The sequence below is a fragment of the Dermacentor albipictus genome, chromosome 1, assembly GCF_038994185.2.
Source record: "Dermacentor albipictus isolate Rhodes 1998 colony chromosome 1, USDA_Dalb.pri_finalv2, whole genome shotgun sequence".
In the NCBI taxonomy this organism is placed as follows: Eukaryota; Metazoa; Arthropoda; class Arachnida; order Ixodida; family Ixodidae; genus Dermacentor; species Dermacentor albipictus.
In genome coordinates this window covers 391,680,966-391,698,202 of record NC_091821.1, presented here as the reverse complement: position 1 = coordinate 391,698,202, position 17,237 = coordinate 391,680,966, and the positions used below count along the sequence as shown (strand labels likewise).

General features: G+C 43.9%; 1 protein-coding gene across 16 annotated transcripts in view; it reads left to right on the top strand.

The window, feature by feature from the left end:
* dlg1 (discs large 1) overlaps window positions 1-17,237 on the top strand; it is a 764,145-nt gene that overhangs the window by 741,922 nt on the left and 4,986 nt on the right. For 15 of the 16 annotated variants that reach the window (XM_065447249.1, XM_065447255.1, XM_065447241.1 and 12 more), the window contains 11 exons: window positions 2,174-2,273; window positions 3,639-3,815; window positions 6,292-6,364; window positions 6,511-6,610; window positions 7,905-7,925; window positions 9,213-9,260; window positions 10,070-10,120; window positions 11,623-11,724; window positions 12,541-12,713; window positions 14,162-14,271; window positions 16,476-16,567. In XM_065447249.1, the coding sequence (XP_065303321.1) occupies window positions 2,174-2,273; window positions 3,639-3,815; window positions 6,292-6,364; window positions 6,511-6,610; window positions 7,905-7,925; window positions 9,213-9,260; window positions 10,070-10,120; window positions 11,623-11,724; window positions 12,541-12,713; window positions 14,162-14,271; window positions 16,476-16,567 (1,047 nt within the window). The remainder of the gene's footprint in view (window positions 1-2,173; window positions 2,274-3,638; window positions 3,816-6,291; window positions 6,365-6,510; window positions 6,611-7,904; window positions 7,926-9,212; window positions 9,261-10,069; window positions 10,121-11,622; window positions 11,725-12,540; window positions 12,714-14,161; window positions 14,272-16,475; window positions 16,568-17,237) is intronic. The other variant, XM_065447233.1, reaches the window with a different exon arrangement.

Sequence of the window (17,237 nt, the reverse complement as noted above, 5' to 3'; positions counted from 1 at the left end):
ATTAGAACCCATCGCGCGATGACATCGCCCTATTTCCGCGCCAGCAGACGCTGGTGACGCCATTGCGTGACACTTATAGGTGAGACTTAAATCTTCAGAAAATTCTAATACGTTACGCTTCGCCGCAGCGGTGCATGAATTGGCACGCAACAGTGTTAAGCGCAAGCTCAGCTGCTGCATGCAACTATTATTTCGTATACTATCTAGCGTACACACTCGCCCGTTATTTCGCCGACGTGTTCGTTTTGACGCATCGCCTGTAAGAAAATGCACCCGCCCATCAGATGCATGGTTTGTAACGCGGCCGTGCCTTGTAAGCCTTTCTGGAGCCTCTGGTGAGTTCATTTAACCGGCGAAGCAAGTTCCTTAATTACCGAGGCGCGTCACTCCTGGTGAGCGCTGCATGCTACTAATTGACTTATGTGGTTTAGCGTTCCGGTGCAGCTCCTGGCTATATATATATATATATATAATGAGAGTCGCTGTCGCGGATTAGTTTTGACCTCCTGGTGTTCTCCCCAGATCACTGCCCACCCCAATCAGTATATGTGGCCGCACCCGGCGAACATATATCCCGCAGCCTTTCCCTGCGGCTGATCGCCATGGCGTATCACAGCCACCTCGGCTGATTATCTGTACCGCAAACGAGGAGGAAAACGCGCGCAGTACTAGCGCTGCAATCCTGCACGAAAGCAGCCCGCAAATACGGATTCATTTTTTGCTCCTGCGGTTCCGATCCCAACGCGTGGATGGGATATCTTGTAGTCAAACTATGGAACAAAAAAAAAAGAAAAAAGATTTTCTTTTTTTTTTCCTTTGCTTGTTTTGTCCCGGAGTGAGGAAAAGAAAGAGAATGACTCACTTTACGTTTGTGTTGAAAATAAACTCAATCCTGCCTCTTTTTCGTGCCGCTTGGTTCCGGTTCAGCACTGGGGTTTCAGTTTTCGCCGGTTATCAGCTCATTGCCTCCCTTCTCTGCGCGCAGCATGTCGTTTAGCTGCAGCATGCCACGTGGTGGTGCAGTGTTGAAAAGGAACCATATAGTAATCGTCGCTCGAGCAACGCTTACTGAATGGAACATGAGTTTCGGACGTCACTTTGCAAGTAGGTCTGCAAGAGTTTGCCCCGATGTACTTCATATCGGCGCAAAAATAAGAATTGATATTCTGTAATGCCCAAATCAGATACTCCCTTTTGCACGAATCACCGCTTCGCCGTCTGCCAAAATGAAATGAAAGAGATTACATTCATTGCCCGTGGTTACTCGGAAGGTACAGTCTGTGGCATCGCAGATCAGCCAATGGCTAGACACGTCGTAGTCGTCGAACACAGAGTCTGAGGCCGGGTCATGGCAGCGTCGCACGGGCAGTGGACAACGCGGAAGCGTAACGCGTCGTCTTTTTTACCCGTTTCGCCGGCGTTTCATCGGCTTACTTTCCCTACAGGCGCATTCGCAGCTGGCACGAGGCCGCTGAATCGAGTCTACACGCAGTTTCATTGCGATCGAATTCTGGTGGCGATGGCTGCATACTGATGAGGGCTGAATGCAGAAAGACCCGTTGTTTGCTGGTATATCTCAGTGCATGTTAACAAGTGCTGGGTGATCATTGTCCGCCGACCTCCACCGTCCGTGATAGCCCACAGTGCGGTCCGCGACGTGAAGCACCGTCAGCTAACCCAATTTTTTTCCAACAGGTTGCCGTGTGGCGAACGTTTGTAGCCACTGCACGATAAAGCACATCATCTCTTACCTTCTGAATTGCAATCGTTTTGCTCGTTGGCTTATAACAGGTCACAGTGGGGTAATGTTTGTTGAACTAACGCAAGAAAATTTATCGTTGCTGGCCCTCTCGTGGTTACGGATAATTTTTGGTACCGGCTGCCTGCCCGGACGTCGTGACTTGTTTTCCATTGACAGAACCTTTGCCTTGATTTTACGATGGAACCGTAAGATAAACGTTGTAAAGACATTGATTGAGATTGTTAATTCACAGATTCTGTGTTTCGGTGCGTTACGTCATCGTGCACAAACTACTACCGCATTCAAATTTGTATAACTCACCTTTCAGACGCGTATCTTATACTCGACCGGAAATGAGCTTTCCATGCTGTTGCATTTGCCGCGAATGGTAGTCTCACTGTCCTCTATTGCTTTTCTTCTTTTTCTCCGCAGAGTACAACAGATTTGAAGCCAAAATCCACGACTTGAGGGAGCAGATGCTGAACACAACGGGCAGCCTAAGGACTTCTCAGAAGCGGTCGCTTTACGTCAGGTACGAATTTTACCCACGATTTGCGTTTCTTGAGTGCGCACGGAACGTCTGTACCTTCTTTCGATTTTATAACGTGTGCGGGAATCCGCGCCGCGACCGTTGTACTTCGCGCGCTTGCTACTCGTCGCCCACTCTGCAATCGCGCGCATCTGTGTACGCCGGTCTGCGAACCCCCCTTTACGATAAGGTTACGAAAGCAGCTGCCTGTTTGCCGCATCCGGGAAGGGGGCGCTCTTTTCGGAGGCCATCATGACGGTGTACCTAAATTGCTGAAAGAGACGCGCTGTCGTTCGATTGCCATTATATGCTCGAACGCCGACGGCCCTTTAATTGGCGTAATCCCATCGTAGTTCTGCGTTAGGCTGCGCCTCCGGTCACGACGCGGTTCCTCGTGTTCGGGACGGCGCCAGCTGAACTCGCACAGTATGCGAGGTGCCTCATCTGCACCACAAGCATGACTTAATTAGGCGCGCAAGGAAACTTTTTTCCCCGCGCTGTTGTGAGGCACTCGTAACTCGATTACCTTGCGCTACTCTGAAACCATGTGTGCGCCAGGCAGGCCTGAGGTTAGAACTCGTCGTGTGCGGGTGGAATTCCCGCGCCGTGCCGGCGGTGCCTTGACTGCAGTTTTGCATTGGGCGGCGCAAACCGTTGAAGACGTAACTCTTCCGGGCGAGTGTGACTACACGTTCGGCAGCGGAACAGAGGGTAGCTTTCCTGCAGAGCACCTTGGCGGCGGCACGCTGCTTCATGAGTGTATTGCAGGTTAGCGCACCTGCGCCGCCCGAAGTGTGTGTGTGTGGGGGGGGGGAGGGGGTGGCAGGTTGCTTGCCGCAATACGTGTTACCTAGACGAGCGTTCTCTGTGGTGTACGTTCACTGTAGCCATAGGAGGCGTAGCTATATATATCAAAAGAAAGAAGGTTAACCGAGGGGCCCGATTTTTATTAAGCATATAACAGGCTAACAAACATTGACACCAAGGACAACATAGGAGAAATTACTAGGGAGAGAGGGCGGTGGGGATGGCAGCTTCAGACCGCATGGTGGCACCTTATTGGCTGTCCTAGCCTCGAAGGGTTCCGCCATCTTTTTTAGGTCCGACGAGATGTGCGGAGAATCGCACTTGCGGATCTTCAATAGCGCGCATCACTCACTGTTCTCCTGTTCAACTTTGTAATGTAGCTTGACATTAATCGAGCGGCTGTTATCAGCTGGTGCCATTGCGCTTGTGAGCTGTCGATGTTCCAACTGGACGCAGGATGCTTGCGCATGTTAATGTGCCCGCTGTAAGCAGGAAAGAAGGCAAATGAAATCGCTGTTTGCGCGCATCACCGCGTCATTCGCACGGGTTTGTTTGACGCAGAGCCCTATTCGACTACGAGCCATCTCGCGACAGTGGGCTCCCCAGCCGAGGTCTGCCGTTCCGTTTCGGTGACATCTTGCACGTCATCAACGCAAGCGACGACGAGTGGTGGCAAGCGCGCAAGATTCTCCCAGATGGCCATGAAGACTTCATCGGCATCATTCCTAGCAAACGCAGGTACGTGAAGAACATTTTCTTTTTATTCGCTAAAGATTAAAATTGCTAGTTGTTTCACGAGGTTTAACTGACTTGCTGTGACAAGAGAATAAGATGCGTGAATGGCTTCTATTTTCCTGCCAGAGGAACACAGCAGCATGTTTTTAAAACCTTAACGTTAGTTTCGAGACCATATTTCTGGGAAATTTAATTTTTTCAGCGCTAATTACTTTCGCTGATAGTATGTTAGGTAGGTTTTCTTTCATTTGCGCGGCATCTGCTACATAAATTCAGCCTACCACCATGTATTAATATGGCTTATGGTAAGTGTGTAACTTACTGAACAAGAAGTTCTGATGAATATATCTCACTATGCTGTTGTCTGCCAACGAAAGACACATTTTAGAACGGAAACAAACGTGCAGTGGCACATGGACAGTTAACTTCTCTGTTCCAGCCGCACCGGCGCTCTTTGCTGCCAGCAAATGTCATTCTGTGCTCGCGCACGAGCTGACAGGTCTTGTACGGCATAATATGTCATGTGCGCCATGCCACGAGTAACTTGCAACCACGTGTCTCGAAAGTGCTGCTCCTCTGCAAGACGTGCTTGCCATTAAGCGCTAGTTACCAGAACTCGTTACTCAGCATTGTGTGATACCTCAGCTTGTTGTTCGAAGTTGCACGCTGCGTAATAGCACTTGATGACCGCGTAAACTGCGTTATTACGGTGGCGTATAGCGTACTAGCTATATGCGGGTTATTCTCACGCGTATCAGCACCGATCGATCGGGAAATAAAATACTCGCAGTTCCGCCCGAAAGCCGAATCATCGATTGCGATAGCAAATTAGTACACATCTGTACACGTAAGGATAGTAATTTTATCGGCCGTACAAACTTGGAAATATTCGCTTACCAACTGAATTAACGAGCGTGGTGTCAGCGCGCACAAGCGAACATGACACATCACACTCGATGAGGGCGGGACACTGGCTGTCAGAACGCTGGTTTCAGCAAGCGCGGCAGCATCATCGAGAGGGGAGACCTTCGTAACTTCGCTTCAACGCAAGAGCGGCGAAAACACAGCGCGCACAATGGTACGATGTGTCTGCAGATCCCTATCAAGATACGGCGCGCGCGACCGTGCAAAGTACGCACTTGTTGGCGGAGTCGAAGCCGCACTGCCTCCCTCCGTTCCTCCATATATGGCGCGCTAGATTGAGCCGCGATCGTCAGTTCCCCTTGCGCCCAGTCACGAAATGCGCGGTTGCTGCCAGGGCGTTTGCTCACTTTCTCCTTCGCGCGCGCACCAGATTGAGCAATGGTCGTCGGCTTCCCTTCGCGTGCTTTCACTTGAACATGCAGCATATGACGCACGGCGATGGCGACAACAAAAATGCGCCTGGAGTGTCCATATAGTTGCTATCGCAATAAAAAGGGTTGCGGGTTATACGTAGTTTTTACCCGCATATGCTGCTTCACGGCAATAGGCGCTGCGTTGCCGTGAAGCCACAGTTGAAGGCAAAGTTTGCCTGTTGCATGTTCACAGTATTGGCGCGTAGGCGCATTGTTCTCCGCCAGAGAAGCAGAATTGATGGCCGTTGTCGTGATTGGACATGCGAAACAGCATTGTTGCTGGCGCTTGACATTTATCCCAGTCTCCTTTCATTACAGTGCGACGTGATCAACAATGCAGTGCACTATGCATTGTTTTCTTCTCTTTTCTTTCTTTTTCGAGGGGGGGGGGGAGGAGGCCAGGTATTTATTCAAACATAATTTGATGTTGAGGCCTAATTGTGCCATATTTACTCATGTCATGCTAAATTACACTGTGAGGCTGTTTTTCTTTTTTTTTTGCTTCGTGTTTTTTTATCTGCCTGGCTTTGTCGAATGCTGTTTACATGTTTTAGGCAAAAATTATAATGTATGTTTACCACCTTTTCTTTAATTTGGCTGCCTTGGAAATCTCCGCAGCTCCCCAAAACATTCACAGACATGCTATATTCCTACCTCCTTTGCAGTCCGAGTAAATCCTGTTGTGGCTGTCAGTGTGCCTACAGCCTTCACTTTTTTTACATATATAAATGCAAAAGTGAGTGCAGCCAACATAGAGGCACATGGAAAAGGATGCATGCAAAGGAAGGCAATGCATGTCAAATTTCTGTGCAGTAACAAATCTTTATGTATGTGTGCTGCTTTACAGAGAAGAGGAGGCTATTTGAAACAGTTAGAAATGGCAACAGCATTGTTGAAGCTTGCTGTAAATCAAAGAAGTAAAACAACATCTCTATGTCACAGCAAAATGTTTAATGTAACCAACACATCATCAGCTTGCATAACAGATCTCCAGCAGTGAAAGAAAAAACATATCTGTTATAGAAGTTGTCATTAAGTACTCCACACTACTTTCATATTCTTGATTATATCAGTGTACTTTGCTCTAGTGATTACTTTTCACAATGGATGTTTTAAATCTCATTTTTTGTTTCTATTTGCAGAGTGGAGAGGAGAGAACGTGCAAGGCTTAAGTCGGTCAAGTTTCAAGGAAAGAGCAGCTATAGCGATGGCAAGGCAAGTATTTAAGTACTGTACTCAAATGGCCCCTTAAAGGCAGCCTGTGGGGCAACTTCTGAATCTTGCGCTGCCTTCAACAGTCATGTTTTGCTGAGGGGAAAAGTAAAATAATAAAAAAACTTCACATCTTTTGCACCATGCAGGGCACGCTAGAAAGGAAAAAGAAGAATTTCTCATTTTCAAGGAAGTTTCCCTTTATGAAAAGCAAAGACAACAGCACGGAAGATGGAAGTGATGTTGAAAGTGAGTTCAGATTCTTTTATTATTATTTATTTATTTTTTTCCCCTGTTAGGGTTGTAACAGTTTCTCTCTGCTGCATCACTTGTGTATCATGGGTGTCCTGGGGAGCATACTCATAGATTGTGGTGTAAAGTATGGAGTTACTTTTCTTTCCAAGTTCAGGCATCATCATTCCCTCTTCCTCCTCCTAACTATGTTCTGAAACATTCTACTTCTCAAGGTTTCACCTCAACTCTTGAAACCAGAGCGCAGTACTCCTCCTGAACTTAACTGGTCACTGCACAATATTAATGTGGCTCAGTAATTTCTGAGGGCAAAATTTAGCAAACCAGGCAATCGTCGCATCTGCGCAATGCTACTGGAGTGGGGGCACATTTCTCAAGCAAACCATTGTTGCAGGAATCATTGAGTGCTTTATTCAAGCTCAGTGTTTACAATAGTCAAGGGCAGTCTTCATCTTGAACTGTTACTCGCCGAAGTGCCTCAGTGGCTACGGTGCTGCAGTGCTGAGCTCGAGGTCGCCAGTTCGATCCCAATTATGGCGTCCACATTCCAGTGGAGGTGAAGAGCAAAAATGCTTGTGTACCATGCATTGTGTGCGCATTAGAAAACCCCAGGTGGTCAAAATTAATCCAGAGTCCCGCACTGCGGCATGCGTGATCGGATCATGGTTTCGGGTCATGAAATCCCAAAACGTTGATTATTTCATATCCTACACTGTCAACTCAAGGAAAACAATTAACAGTGGTTAATGGACTAGTGAAACACATAGAGAAAAATGTCTTGCATATTCAGCAAATTGTCAAATTTCGTGTGAGACCTGCTTTAATGATAGAAAATGCTGAAAATTTCTGTGATAGCATTCTTACTATTTGTACAATATGAAGATACAAGTATGCAATCTTGTACTGGAATGTCATCGAATGTGAGTTGAGGCTGACAGTGAGGGCAATGGTGTCCCCATCCTTTGTGCTAGCATCAACTGTGAATATTTCTTTCACAGGGGCTTTCTTCAGCCATGTATACGAATGCAATATATTTTGCTCTGTAGGTGCACTATTCTAAGCTAAAAATAACTTCTTTTTACCTATTTTTCGTCGCTATCACAGTCTATTTAAGTGCAGTTCCCTTGCATGTTTTTTGCTAACCAAATGTTTGTAGTCAACTTACTTGCATTTTAGTTTTCATATGTTATGTTCATACCTCAAGCAGATTCACTGAACCCTTTACATGTTTTTAGATTGGCTGCCAGTACGTATTTTACATGTTGTATCTTTATTTCACCCTTCTTTCCAGGGGAGGGGTCCCCAACCAAAGGTAAGGGCATAAGACAAATGTTGTTTGCCTGTTCTTGCTACTAGCTCTCTAATGTTTTGTTGTTGTTGTGTGAACACTGCTTGCTCTCCTAGCTTTGTATGTAGCAGTTAATCTGACACTTTAATATCTTTCGTTGTTTCACTACAATGAATTTCATTTTTGTAACATAGCATGCTTTCTGTTTTAAGGCAGTATGCCCAACTCTAGCTTAACATGGTCAGCTGTGTGCAACTGTTTTCATATGTTTTCTATGCATAGAAGTGAATTTATTTCTGGTAGAGTATTGCAGCTCCCCAACTACACAAATGTCTTGTAATTTTCAAGGCAAATGCCAAATTTTAGCACTTCCTGATATTGTTTTAAAAGATTAATCTTTTTTCGTCATCATTGCACATTGATTGATATGCTGCATTCCTTATCATAGGTGCTTACTGAGTACTTCAGCATATAATTATTGAAGACCCCCTCACCAGGTTACAGCATTGCAATAAAACAATCCCCATGGATAGGCCACATAAAGACAATCATGTGTGCAAAATATTATATGCATGCATACACCATGAAGGCAGCTGAATATTCTAGTGAAATTCTGTACATACCCATTCACACTTCAACCAGGCTCCTTGCCAGCAAAGATGATTTTGCAACTCTCGCCTGATATTCTCACACATACCACTACCTGCAAGCGCACAAATACACAGCAGCAGTGCAAACAATACAGCCATTCCCTGAAAACACAGAGCACAAAATTACTACCGAAAATGTGCTATGCAGGAAAGAAGCAAGGAAGAAAAAAGATGTAGGAGAGATGTAGGCTGGCTTTCGGGTACAATGCAGATGAAGGCAACAGACGAATATTGCTTGCAGGTGCTCTTTAAGGCAGTGGGAGAGAGTCTCTGCAGTAAGGAAACTAGCTCACCTTCTTGCACCATCACCTTGCAACATTTCATTGGTTTCCTTCGCTATCACAAAGCTTTTTTGAAACATTTTTTGCGGTAGAACACTCACTGACAGGAATTTTGTAACTATTGATGTATAACAGAAATGTTTGAAGGAGCCTGGTGTGGGGTTCTTCGGGTTTTTTTTTTTTTTTGCAATCAAGCGGCTGACTTTTATTCTGCTTGAGCTCTTTCAAAATCCATGACTGTACAGTTCCCTCCGTTGCTTCTGCAATGCTGATTGGTGTAGGAAATATTTATCTTATTCTTACTAACCATTGTATTGATTTGGCTGCCTTTGAGGTGTCGTGTGCATGCTGTGCTCACACTGCCGCATTTCAACTCACAGACACAGCAAACACTTCCTACGCAAGTGATAGCGAGGCGAGCAGCACAAGTAAGTACCAGACATTTCTACACGTGAAAGCTGGCTTTATGTTTTTGTTACTTGAGCCTGTAGTGATTGCATTTGTTGATTTTCGTAATAAGCGTGGTTGTGCACTTTGGCTGTCAGCTTGTGTCCTGCTTTGTGAACTTCACGTTTGTCTGGCTGCCGCTGAAGTTGGCCTGTGATTTTGCTGCTGTGGCTCTTAACCTTTGCAAACTCGTGAGACACAGAGAGTACTCTCATGGCACACGTAAAAGCCATGTGGTAGATCAATTTCGTCTTTCTTTCTCTCTCTCTCTTTCTCTCTGTGCGTGTGTGTGTGTCACCACATCACAGCTTTATATCCATCCTTATTTGTATATTGTAGCCCTTTCTGTATGCCTTGTATATGGGGGCTCAAGTGCTTCTCAAGTGAACTGATTTTCACTTTTTGCCCGAGCTTTCCCACATTGTGATGATGCAAATAAATTTCGACTTCAACTTCCAGTGAGCCTATTTGGACAGAACAAAAAGGGTTATGCCTGTTATGCGAGAAAACCTGTTATGCGAGAAAATCTGCGAATTTCTTTTGTTGCTTTTGTTGTTTCAGCCTCAGTAAGCATCACCGTAAGCATATAGCCTTGTCTTTCGGCACATCCTCAAATAAGCTCATGCTATCACTTGGTTTGTACAGGAGACCCCTGCCTGCTAGAGCAGTCACATTTAAGCAGTTGTTGAGACACTTAAAGGGTGTCTGTGCAGTTTTGCAGTCTCTTCATGAATAGTATCGTTAATGTAGAACATGCTTTCTCTCTTTTTTTTTTTCTCGTCATCTGCAGGAGGTATCGATGAGCCTGTTCTTTCCTACGAGGCAGTGGTACAGCAAGACAGTGAGTAAAGAAATGCCTTTCATTGTAATTTCCTTACTTGGCAAAACAAACCCTATGTAGAAGGACATGTTGCTGGGCTAGTAGGTGCTTACCTAATGACATGATGCAATGCAAGGGCACAACCACAAAGAAGACACTGAACACATCACAGGTATAACAGTTTCACTCTTCGTCATTTTCGGAGATGCGACTTGGGGATTCTCCCTCATGAAATGGCTGCGGTGAAATACGTAAAGAAATTCAGTTGGATAATTTTGCTTTATCAGTACTGGTGCTGCTGGGGTCTAACACGTGTGTTGAACATGTTTTCAGCCAGCTGAGTGGGATTATGTCTAAGTCAAACAACAGAACCTCCACTGAGATGACAAATGCTATCTTCACTGTGCAGTCTAGTCTCTGAAAAAAATGATAAAGGTTACTTCAGTTGCACGCTGTCCAAGCACATTGTTCATCAGATCACCCACCATAGTTGCTCAGTGGCTATGGTGTTGGGCTGCTGAGCACGAGGTCGCGGGATCGAATCACGGCCATGGCGGCCGCATTTCGATGCGAAAATACCCGTGTACTTAGATTTAGGTGCACGTTAAAGAACCCCAAGTTGTCAAAATTTCCGGAGTCCTCCACTACGGCGTGCCTCATAATCAGGAGGTGGTTTTGGCACGTAAAACCCCATAATCTAATCTTGTTCATCGCATCGGCACGATGAAGGTCTAAGGGGTCAGAGATGGCACCAACCCGAGGCCCAGCTGTGCCAGCAAACGAATACATACAGAGGATGCGTGACCATACCAAGTTCAGACGGAGGACATATTTCTGTAATTTTAATCACTACTCGGTAGTTCAACCTTATCTCCAGCCAGTGATTGTAGTTCAGGGAAGCATTTTTTTTTAGTTTAATTTCTCCATGTTTCTGCACTTCACCGTCACATACACAAAAAAATCATATTAATATTGATAATTTATATATTTTATCCCATTATGGACTAAAATAACTTTTTTCCAGTGAAACCTTTCTTTCTCATGTGTTCCATGTAGATGCAATAATACATGTTTTGAATGGGATTTTGATTGTTGTCTATAGTTAACAGGTTTCTGATAGATTTTATATGCTAGTATCGTGACATTTAGAGCTTTTTCGAGTCTCAACTACCGGATATTATTATTTCTAGTTGGAAACACTGTATGTAAGGTTGCAGATTTGCAGACTATTGTTAAGCTTTTGCTGTTAATGCAAGTTCATCTCATTTGTGGATCTGTCTTAGTTTATTTTATGGGCCGTTGTGCTTAGTAATTATCCATTGTTGAATATTGCATTATCAACTTTTGACTAATTCATGTTCTTTGTGAACCTTTGTCATTGTTATTCGAGATACTGTTTGTATCTTTTGTTTCACTCACATGGTTCAACTGTGATGCTCTCGTCACCCATTTTCTCTCTCTCTTTTTTTTTCTTTTTTCTTTTTGTGATAACTAAGACTATCTGTAATTGTTTGCTTTGCCAGTTTCCTACACACGGCCCATAATAATCCTGGGACCCTTAAAAGACAGAATCAACGATGACTTGATATCGGAGTACCCGGAAAAATTTGGCTCCTGTGTTCCACGTATGTATATCTTTCCTCAAGTTCAGTATAGCAAGAGCTTTTTATTCGCTCTTCATGGTTAAAGCTGTGCAAAGGCGTATCGAAGTTCTCAGTAAAAAATACAGGATCCTGGGTTCGCTTTCTTACATCTGTGCTGTCATTTTACTGTTCTCCATTTCCACAAAATGTGCAAGACATTTGCTGCATTACTTTGCTCTACTGCCCAGAAAAATTGGCCAGAAACCACTGCAGGGTGATTTTCAGGGTCAAGCTACAGCTTCTGTGTAGACCTGCTGAGATACGCTGCTTGGAACAATCGTTGGTTTGCTGTGTTAGCTAATGCTATGAAACATGTGGTGTTCTGTGACAGTGCCCTGCCTCCATGATTGGCCCATGCTACAATCCACATTAAAGCTTATGCAAGATGCACATCGTGCACTCATATCGAGATTGTCCACCAAGCCACCTTTGATTACAATGTCTGCAGGATCCGCTCAGTTTATGCGGACATACATACGTCCACTCAAACTGGTGGGAAGAGCCAAAGAAAGCTTCACTTTAGCTTCACAATACAGGACCTTGCTTGCACTCACTTCCTTGAGCTCTTGACTAGTGCCAAGTCCGAGAAATCGGCAGCCAAATGCTAACAGATTAGTAGGGAGCAAGTAGAAAAGTGTATTGTGTGAATACCTTTAGGCTTTTATGACTTCAAGTTTCGTCCCTTCTGCTGCACTAGTGGGAATTCCATGGCCTGTAGTGGTACTGCTTGCATAGCCTACATACGAGCTGTGTCATTATCGGATGTACAGATGTGCTTTGGATGTGCCATGTTTGCAGACACAACCCGACCAAAGCGTGACTACGAGGTGGACGGACGTGACTACCACTTTGTGGCTTCAAGGGAACAGATGGAACGAGACATCCAGAACCACCTCTTCATCGAGGCTGGCCAGTACAATGACAACCTCTACGGCACCAGCGTTGCCTCTGTTCGGGAAGTGGCTGAGAAGGTGCGCATGCTATGCATACAGTTACCCATTAACTCCTAAGCCCCAGCTGTGCTCGGCCTGCCAGTTCATGCTTATATCACCGAAAAGAAGCTACTTATTCAGGAAGTGGTTCTTTCTACATTTTTTAAATTCTTTATGGTTTGCATTCCTCTTACAATTTACTTGGACAGGAATGTATACTAACTTACCTTTGTTTTGAGGGAGAACCTCTACTTGAGAACAAGCTTTCCACTTTTAAATTTTGCATGAATAGAAAAGGTAAGCCATGCATATACGTACTTTTTTTAAAAAATAAATTAAGAGCAGTAATGTGGACCAATAAGATCAAACATGAAATTATGTGCACTTCAGTTCCTCTGCAGAGAACTTGGGAGCTGAAGGTGAAATATTCGCATTAAAAATTTTCACTGCAGCCTAAAACTTGTGAATGTTTAGTGATGATACAATGACTTTTCCATGTTTTATGGACAACGCTCCCATTGGCCAAGAACATGATTGAGAACATTGAAATGAGATATAAGGAATGATTTCAGCAATCTTAAGCACAATGCACAGAACTGCTTGGGCAGGTGTATGTTAGCCTGTGAAATGCTGCAGAAGCACCACCATTAGTGCAATTGTGTCACCTCTTAGATTTTCAGGCTGCGAACTGTAAGTCTCGGGTGAAAGTGTTTACCCAATGTTCCATTTTTCTGGCCATGCAGACACCTTTAAATATGGCCTTTTGCTTTAGGCAAACATTATCTGTGGCATTGCTAATGATGTGTGCATTTATAAATAACAAAAGTATGCAAGAGAAGTGCTTAAGGCTTAATTATTTTACAGCATGTGATGCAATTGCACGGTTGAAGTCAGTGAGTAGTTGAGGCACGTCCATTTAATAAGGATTTTGAGACTAAGCACTAGCTTAAACTCTCCAACCCTTGAAATATACCAGTGGTGTGCCACATGGTTCTGCCCCTCAGTGAATAATGATGTCATTTTGAGAAGGTAATGTGGGTGATGCCACTGTGGTAGGCACAACACATATTGAGGGCATATAGTATCTTGAAATTGGTGCTAGTATCAGGATTTCTGATAAATGAGCAAGCGTTCAGTACTGACTAGCTAGCTGCAGTTTTGTAATTCCAATATGTGCCTCTATCCACTGCAGGTGATTTAAATAAAGAAACCTGTACTATAGCATCAAAACGTTTTTCTTTTGTTTCATGTCTGGGAACCAGTTTTCATTTTTGCTAAACTTCCTTTTATTGTGCTTAAGGGCACATTTTGCTACCCTAAACGAACCACTTGTGCTTCATTTGCACTATTTGCCTTCTATACTTACATAGCCTGTTGGCAAAGCTGACCTTTCATATTGATGTGGTGTTTGCTTTTGTGTTTATACCACATGTTATGCTTTTCATGTCAAGCTTTCTAAGTAAATTTTTCTTTCTGTGTTCTCTTAGGGAAAGCATTGCATTCTGGATGTAAGTGGTAATGCAATCAAAAGGCTTCAAGTGGCTGGCCTCGAACCCATCGCCATCTTCATCAAGCCTAAGTCAGTCGAGTCAATAATGTAAGTTTGCTGCTTTAGATAAGTTTGTATTGAACATAGGTACACTCACACACACTCTCTAGCCAATTGTTCAGACCTTCGCTATTATTCATACTTCCCCACTGTTTCATGAGTTACGTCACGAAATTGTGTCTAACGGCATTACAGTTTTTTATGGGGTGTCCCGCTCAATTTTCCGGCCACCATTCGATAGGCTTGAGCAAAGTTTCTGCTATTCATATTGTGACATAATGATTTCTCGTTTTTACAAGGGCTGTTTAGCCAATGTAAAGAGGTCATCATTGACTGAGCCTCTACCAGTAACTTTCAGTCACTGACTCCCAACGAAACAGCATTGGTTAGCTCTAGCAGTCTAGTCAGTTTAGCCATTTGCCACCGGCCTGCATGATGGTGGACGGCTAACCCTCACGAGAAGCTCACCATGTTTCTAACACTGGGCATTTGTGCAATTAGTGAGCCTGCACATGAGCTGTACTGATGGCCATTAAACCATCACTTGGGTCCACAGGCAACCAGCCAGCAACTTCTGTTAGCACATATGAAGTTTGCCTTCGAGCTTACTGGCTGTAAGGGTATAAACTCGAACATGGGCAGGAAGCCACAAGCAGGATTCACGCCACACGGCCTAAGCTGCCATCATCATAATGCAGTCACATGTGACATCTGCACTTTAAAGCACTGCACAGTGATATTCAATCCATTTTGGGCTGCACAATATACTTTGGGGGACCAAAATGCATCCAGATAACCTCGACTATCAAGAAATTGTATGGAGGTATTTATTCGAAGCAACAACCCTAGACAAAAATTTGAAACGAGTTTATTTGTTTTAAACGAAAAATGGGGTTAATCATTTTTTTTCTTGAAACTCCTTTTGGACTGCCCAATTATTTCGGCATTTATGTAGTTCCCTCATTGTCTGAAAAATCAGTCAGCAACTGTATTTTCTAAGTTTCCATACTCCTTGGATCCCTTGTACATTATACTACACATTGCCTTCATCCTTTCTCATGGTGCATGTGGAGCTATATAGAAGTGGTTCACTCATATTCTTTTCAATCTGCTCTAGAGCAATTTGACACTAAATTGATCTAGGCCACTGTGTTGTCACAGACGATGGAAAGCAACCTTGAAGTGTGTTTTCGAATTCCTCGAGAATGTGTGAAATTGAGGATGCAGCAGCTACATGGCAATGTACTACACATAGTTTCATCTTCATCTCAGTGTTAAGGCAATAAAATGCGGTTTTTACCACAGCAAACATGAGGAGATGGTCACTTATTTCAAGTGCATTAAGATGTAGCTTTGGCACCTAACCATGGTGTTTAAAAAAAAAAAACGCCTCATTTTCAGGACTCAGGAGAATACACATATGTCAAATTGACCCCTCCATGATTCTGTTGCCCTGACTAGACTACTGCATTCCAGAAAAAATAAAATTACATTGGTGATGACCATCAAGGTTCATAGGACACTGTCCTAGCAGCAGGGTTCTCTTGAATTTGGATTGAAATGGGTGCTTAAATTCACATTAGTGGAGTGTAAATTGCTGTGAAGAGATGACAAGCTGTCTAGTCTAGCATAATTTAACTGTGATGGAGTTGGAATGCTCACACTATCAATAATTGCATTAGGTAGGGTTATTGCGGTGTGTCATTTGCAGGCACAACTTGGAATCAACTAGCGCATGAGAGGGGTTATTGAAGATCGCTGGGAGAGGCTTTCATCGTGCAGTGGGCATAAAAATAGGCTTATGATGAGGATGATTGTTCCATGTTGTTATGTGAACATAAAATCAGTTCACTGAGTTTTCTCAATTGTAATCAATTGCAAGCAAAACTGGGCTTTAGAATTACTGTACAAACATAGAACATAGAAGTTCTCACATTAATTCTGTTTAGGCTGGGCAACATGCGCATGTCTAAATTCACGTGAGCTGCACTTAGAAATGAGAAGGGAGAAACTCTCGTAACGGTCAGCTGCAACAAAACGAAGACTGGTGAGTTACAACAATGTCTTATCAGCTTCGTACTCTAACTGTTGTTCACAAATATTTGAGCCACCTTGTTCACTTGTATCTAGGCTGATACCTAGAAATGAGAGGCCCAAAAACTAAAAAAAAAAGTTATTCCTTTGACCATAATCTAAGTGGAATATCACAAAGGTAAAGCGTTGTTTGGCATTGTCCTTCTTTCTTTTTCCAGGGAAATGAACAAAAGGATAACAGAGGAACAGGCACGAAAAACTTTTGAGCGAGCAGCAAAGCTTGAGCAGGAGTTTGCTGAATATTTCACTGGTATGTTTTTGTTGCACTCCTTGCCTGAATGGTTCTTGCTGTGTAGACATTTCATTTCATGCATAGTACCCTCAAGGCCTGAAGACGTCACAATTGCAATGGTTGAAATTAGAAATGCAGTAATATTAGAAAAGTCCTGGTTATGCAGCTTTAGCTAATAATTTACAAGAACAAGCTATGTCTTGCATGGCAAGTATTGATCAAAGCCATGTATGAATTGTAAATCTACCATAAAATTCCGAGCAAGCGCACCTACCCGTGCAGGTGTGCCCCCTCTCTCCACTTTCATATGATTTGAAATTGGCGCCAACTCTGAAGCAAGCGCCCCCTCCCTTGTTCACTGCTTCATGCATTTGCATCTGACCACTTGGCTGCAGTTTTTCTTTTCCATTTTTTTACGAAATTGCATATTGAATTGGATAACATGACTCGGTTTAGTTAGAAAGAAATTTGTTGTTTAGCCACACTTCTGCCGAGGTGCTAGTTCACCATAGCCAGATTGCTGCATAGCCAAAGCCTTCGTCAGTCGCTGTTTTGGTCAAACGCGTGAAGTGTCACATGTGAAATAAGCGCGAGAGACATGGTGCGATTTTCCATGCAATCCGTCATACGATGCGTCGGAGTCTGACGTGCCACATACGACGATTCAGGACACATGGTACAAATGAGC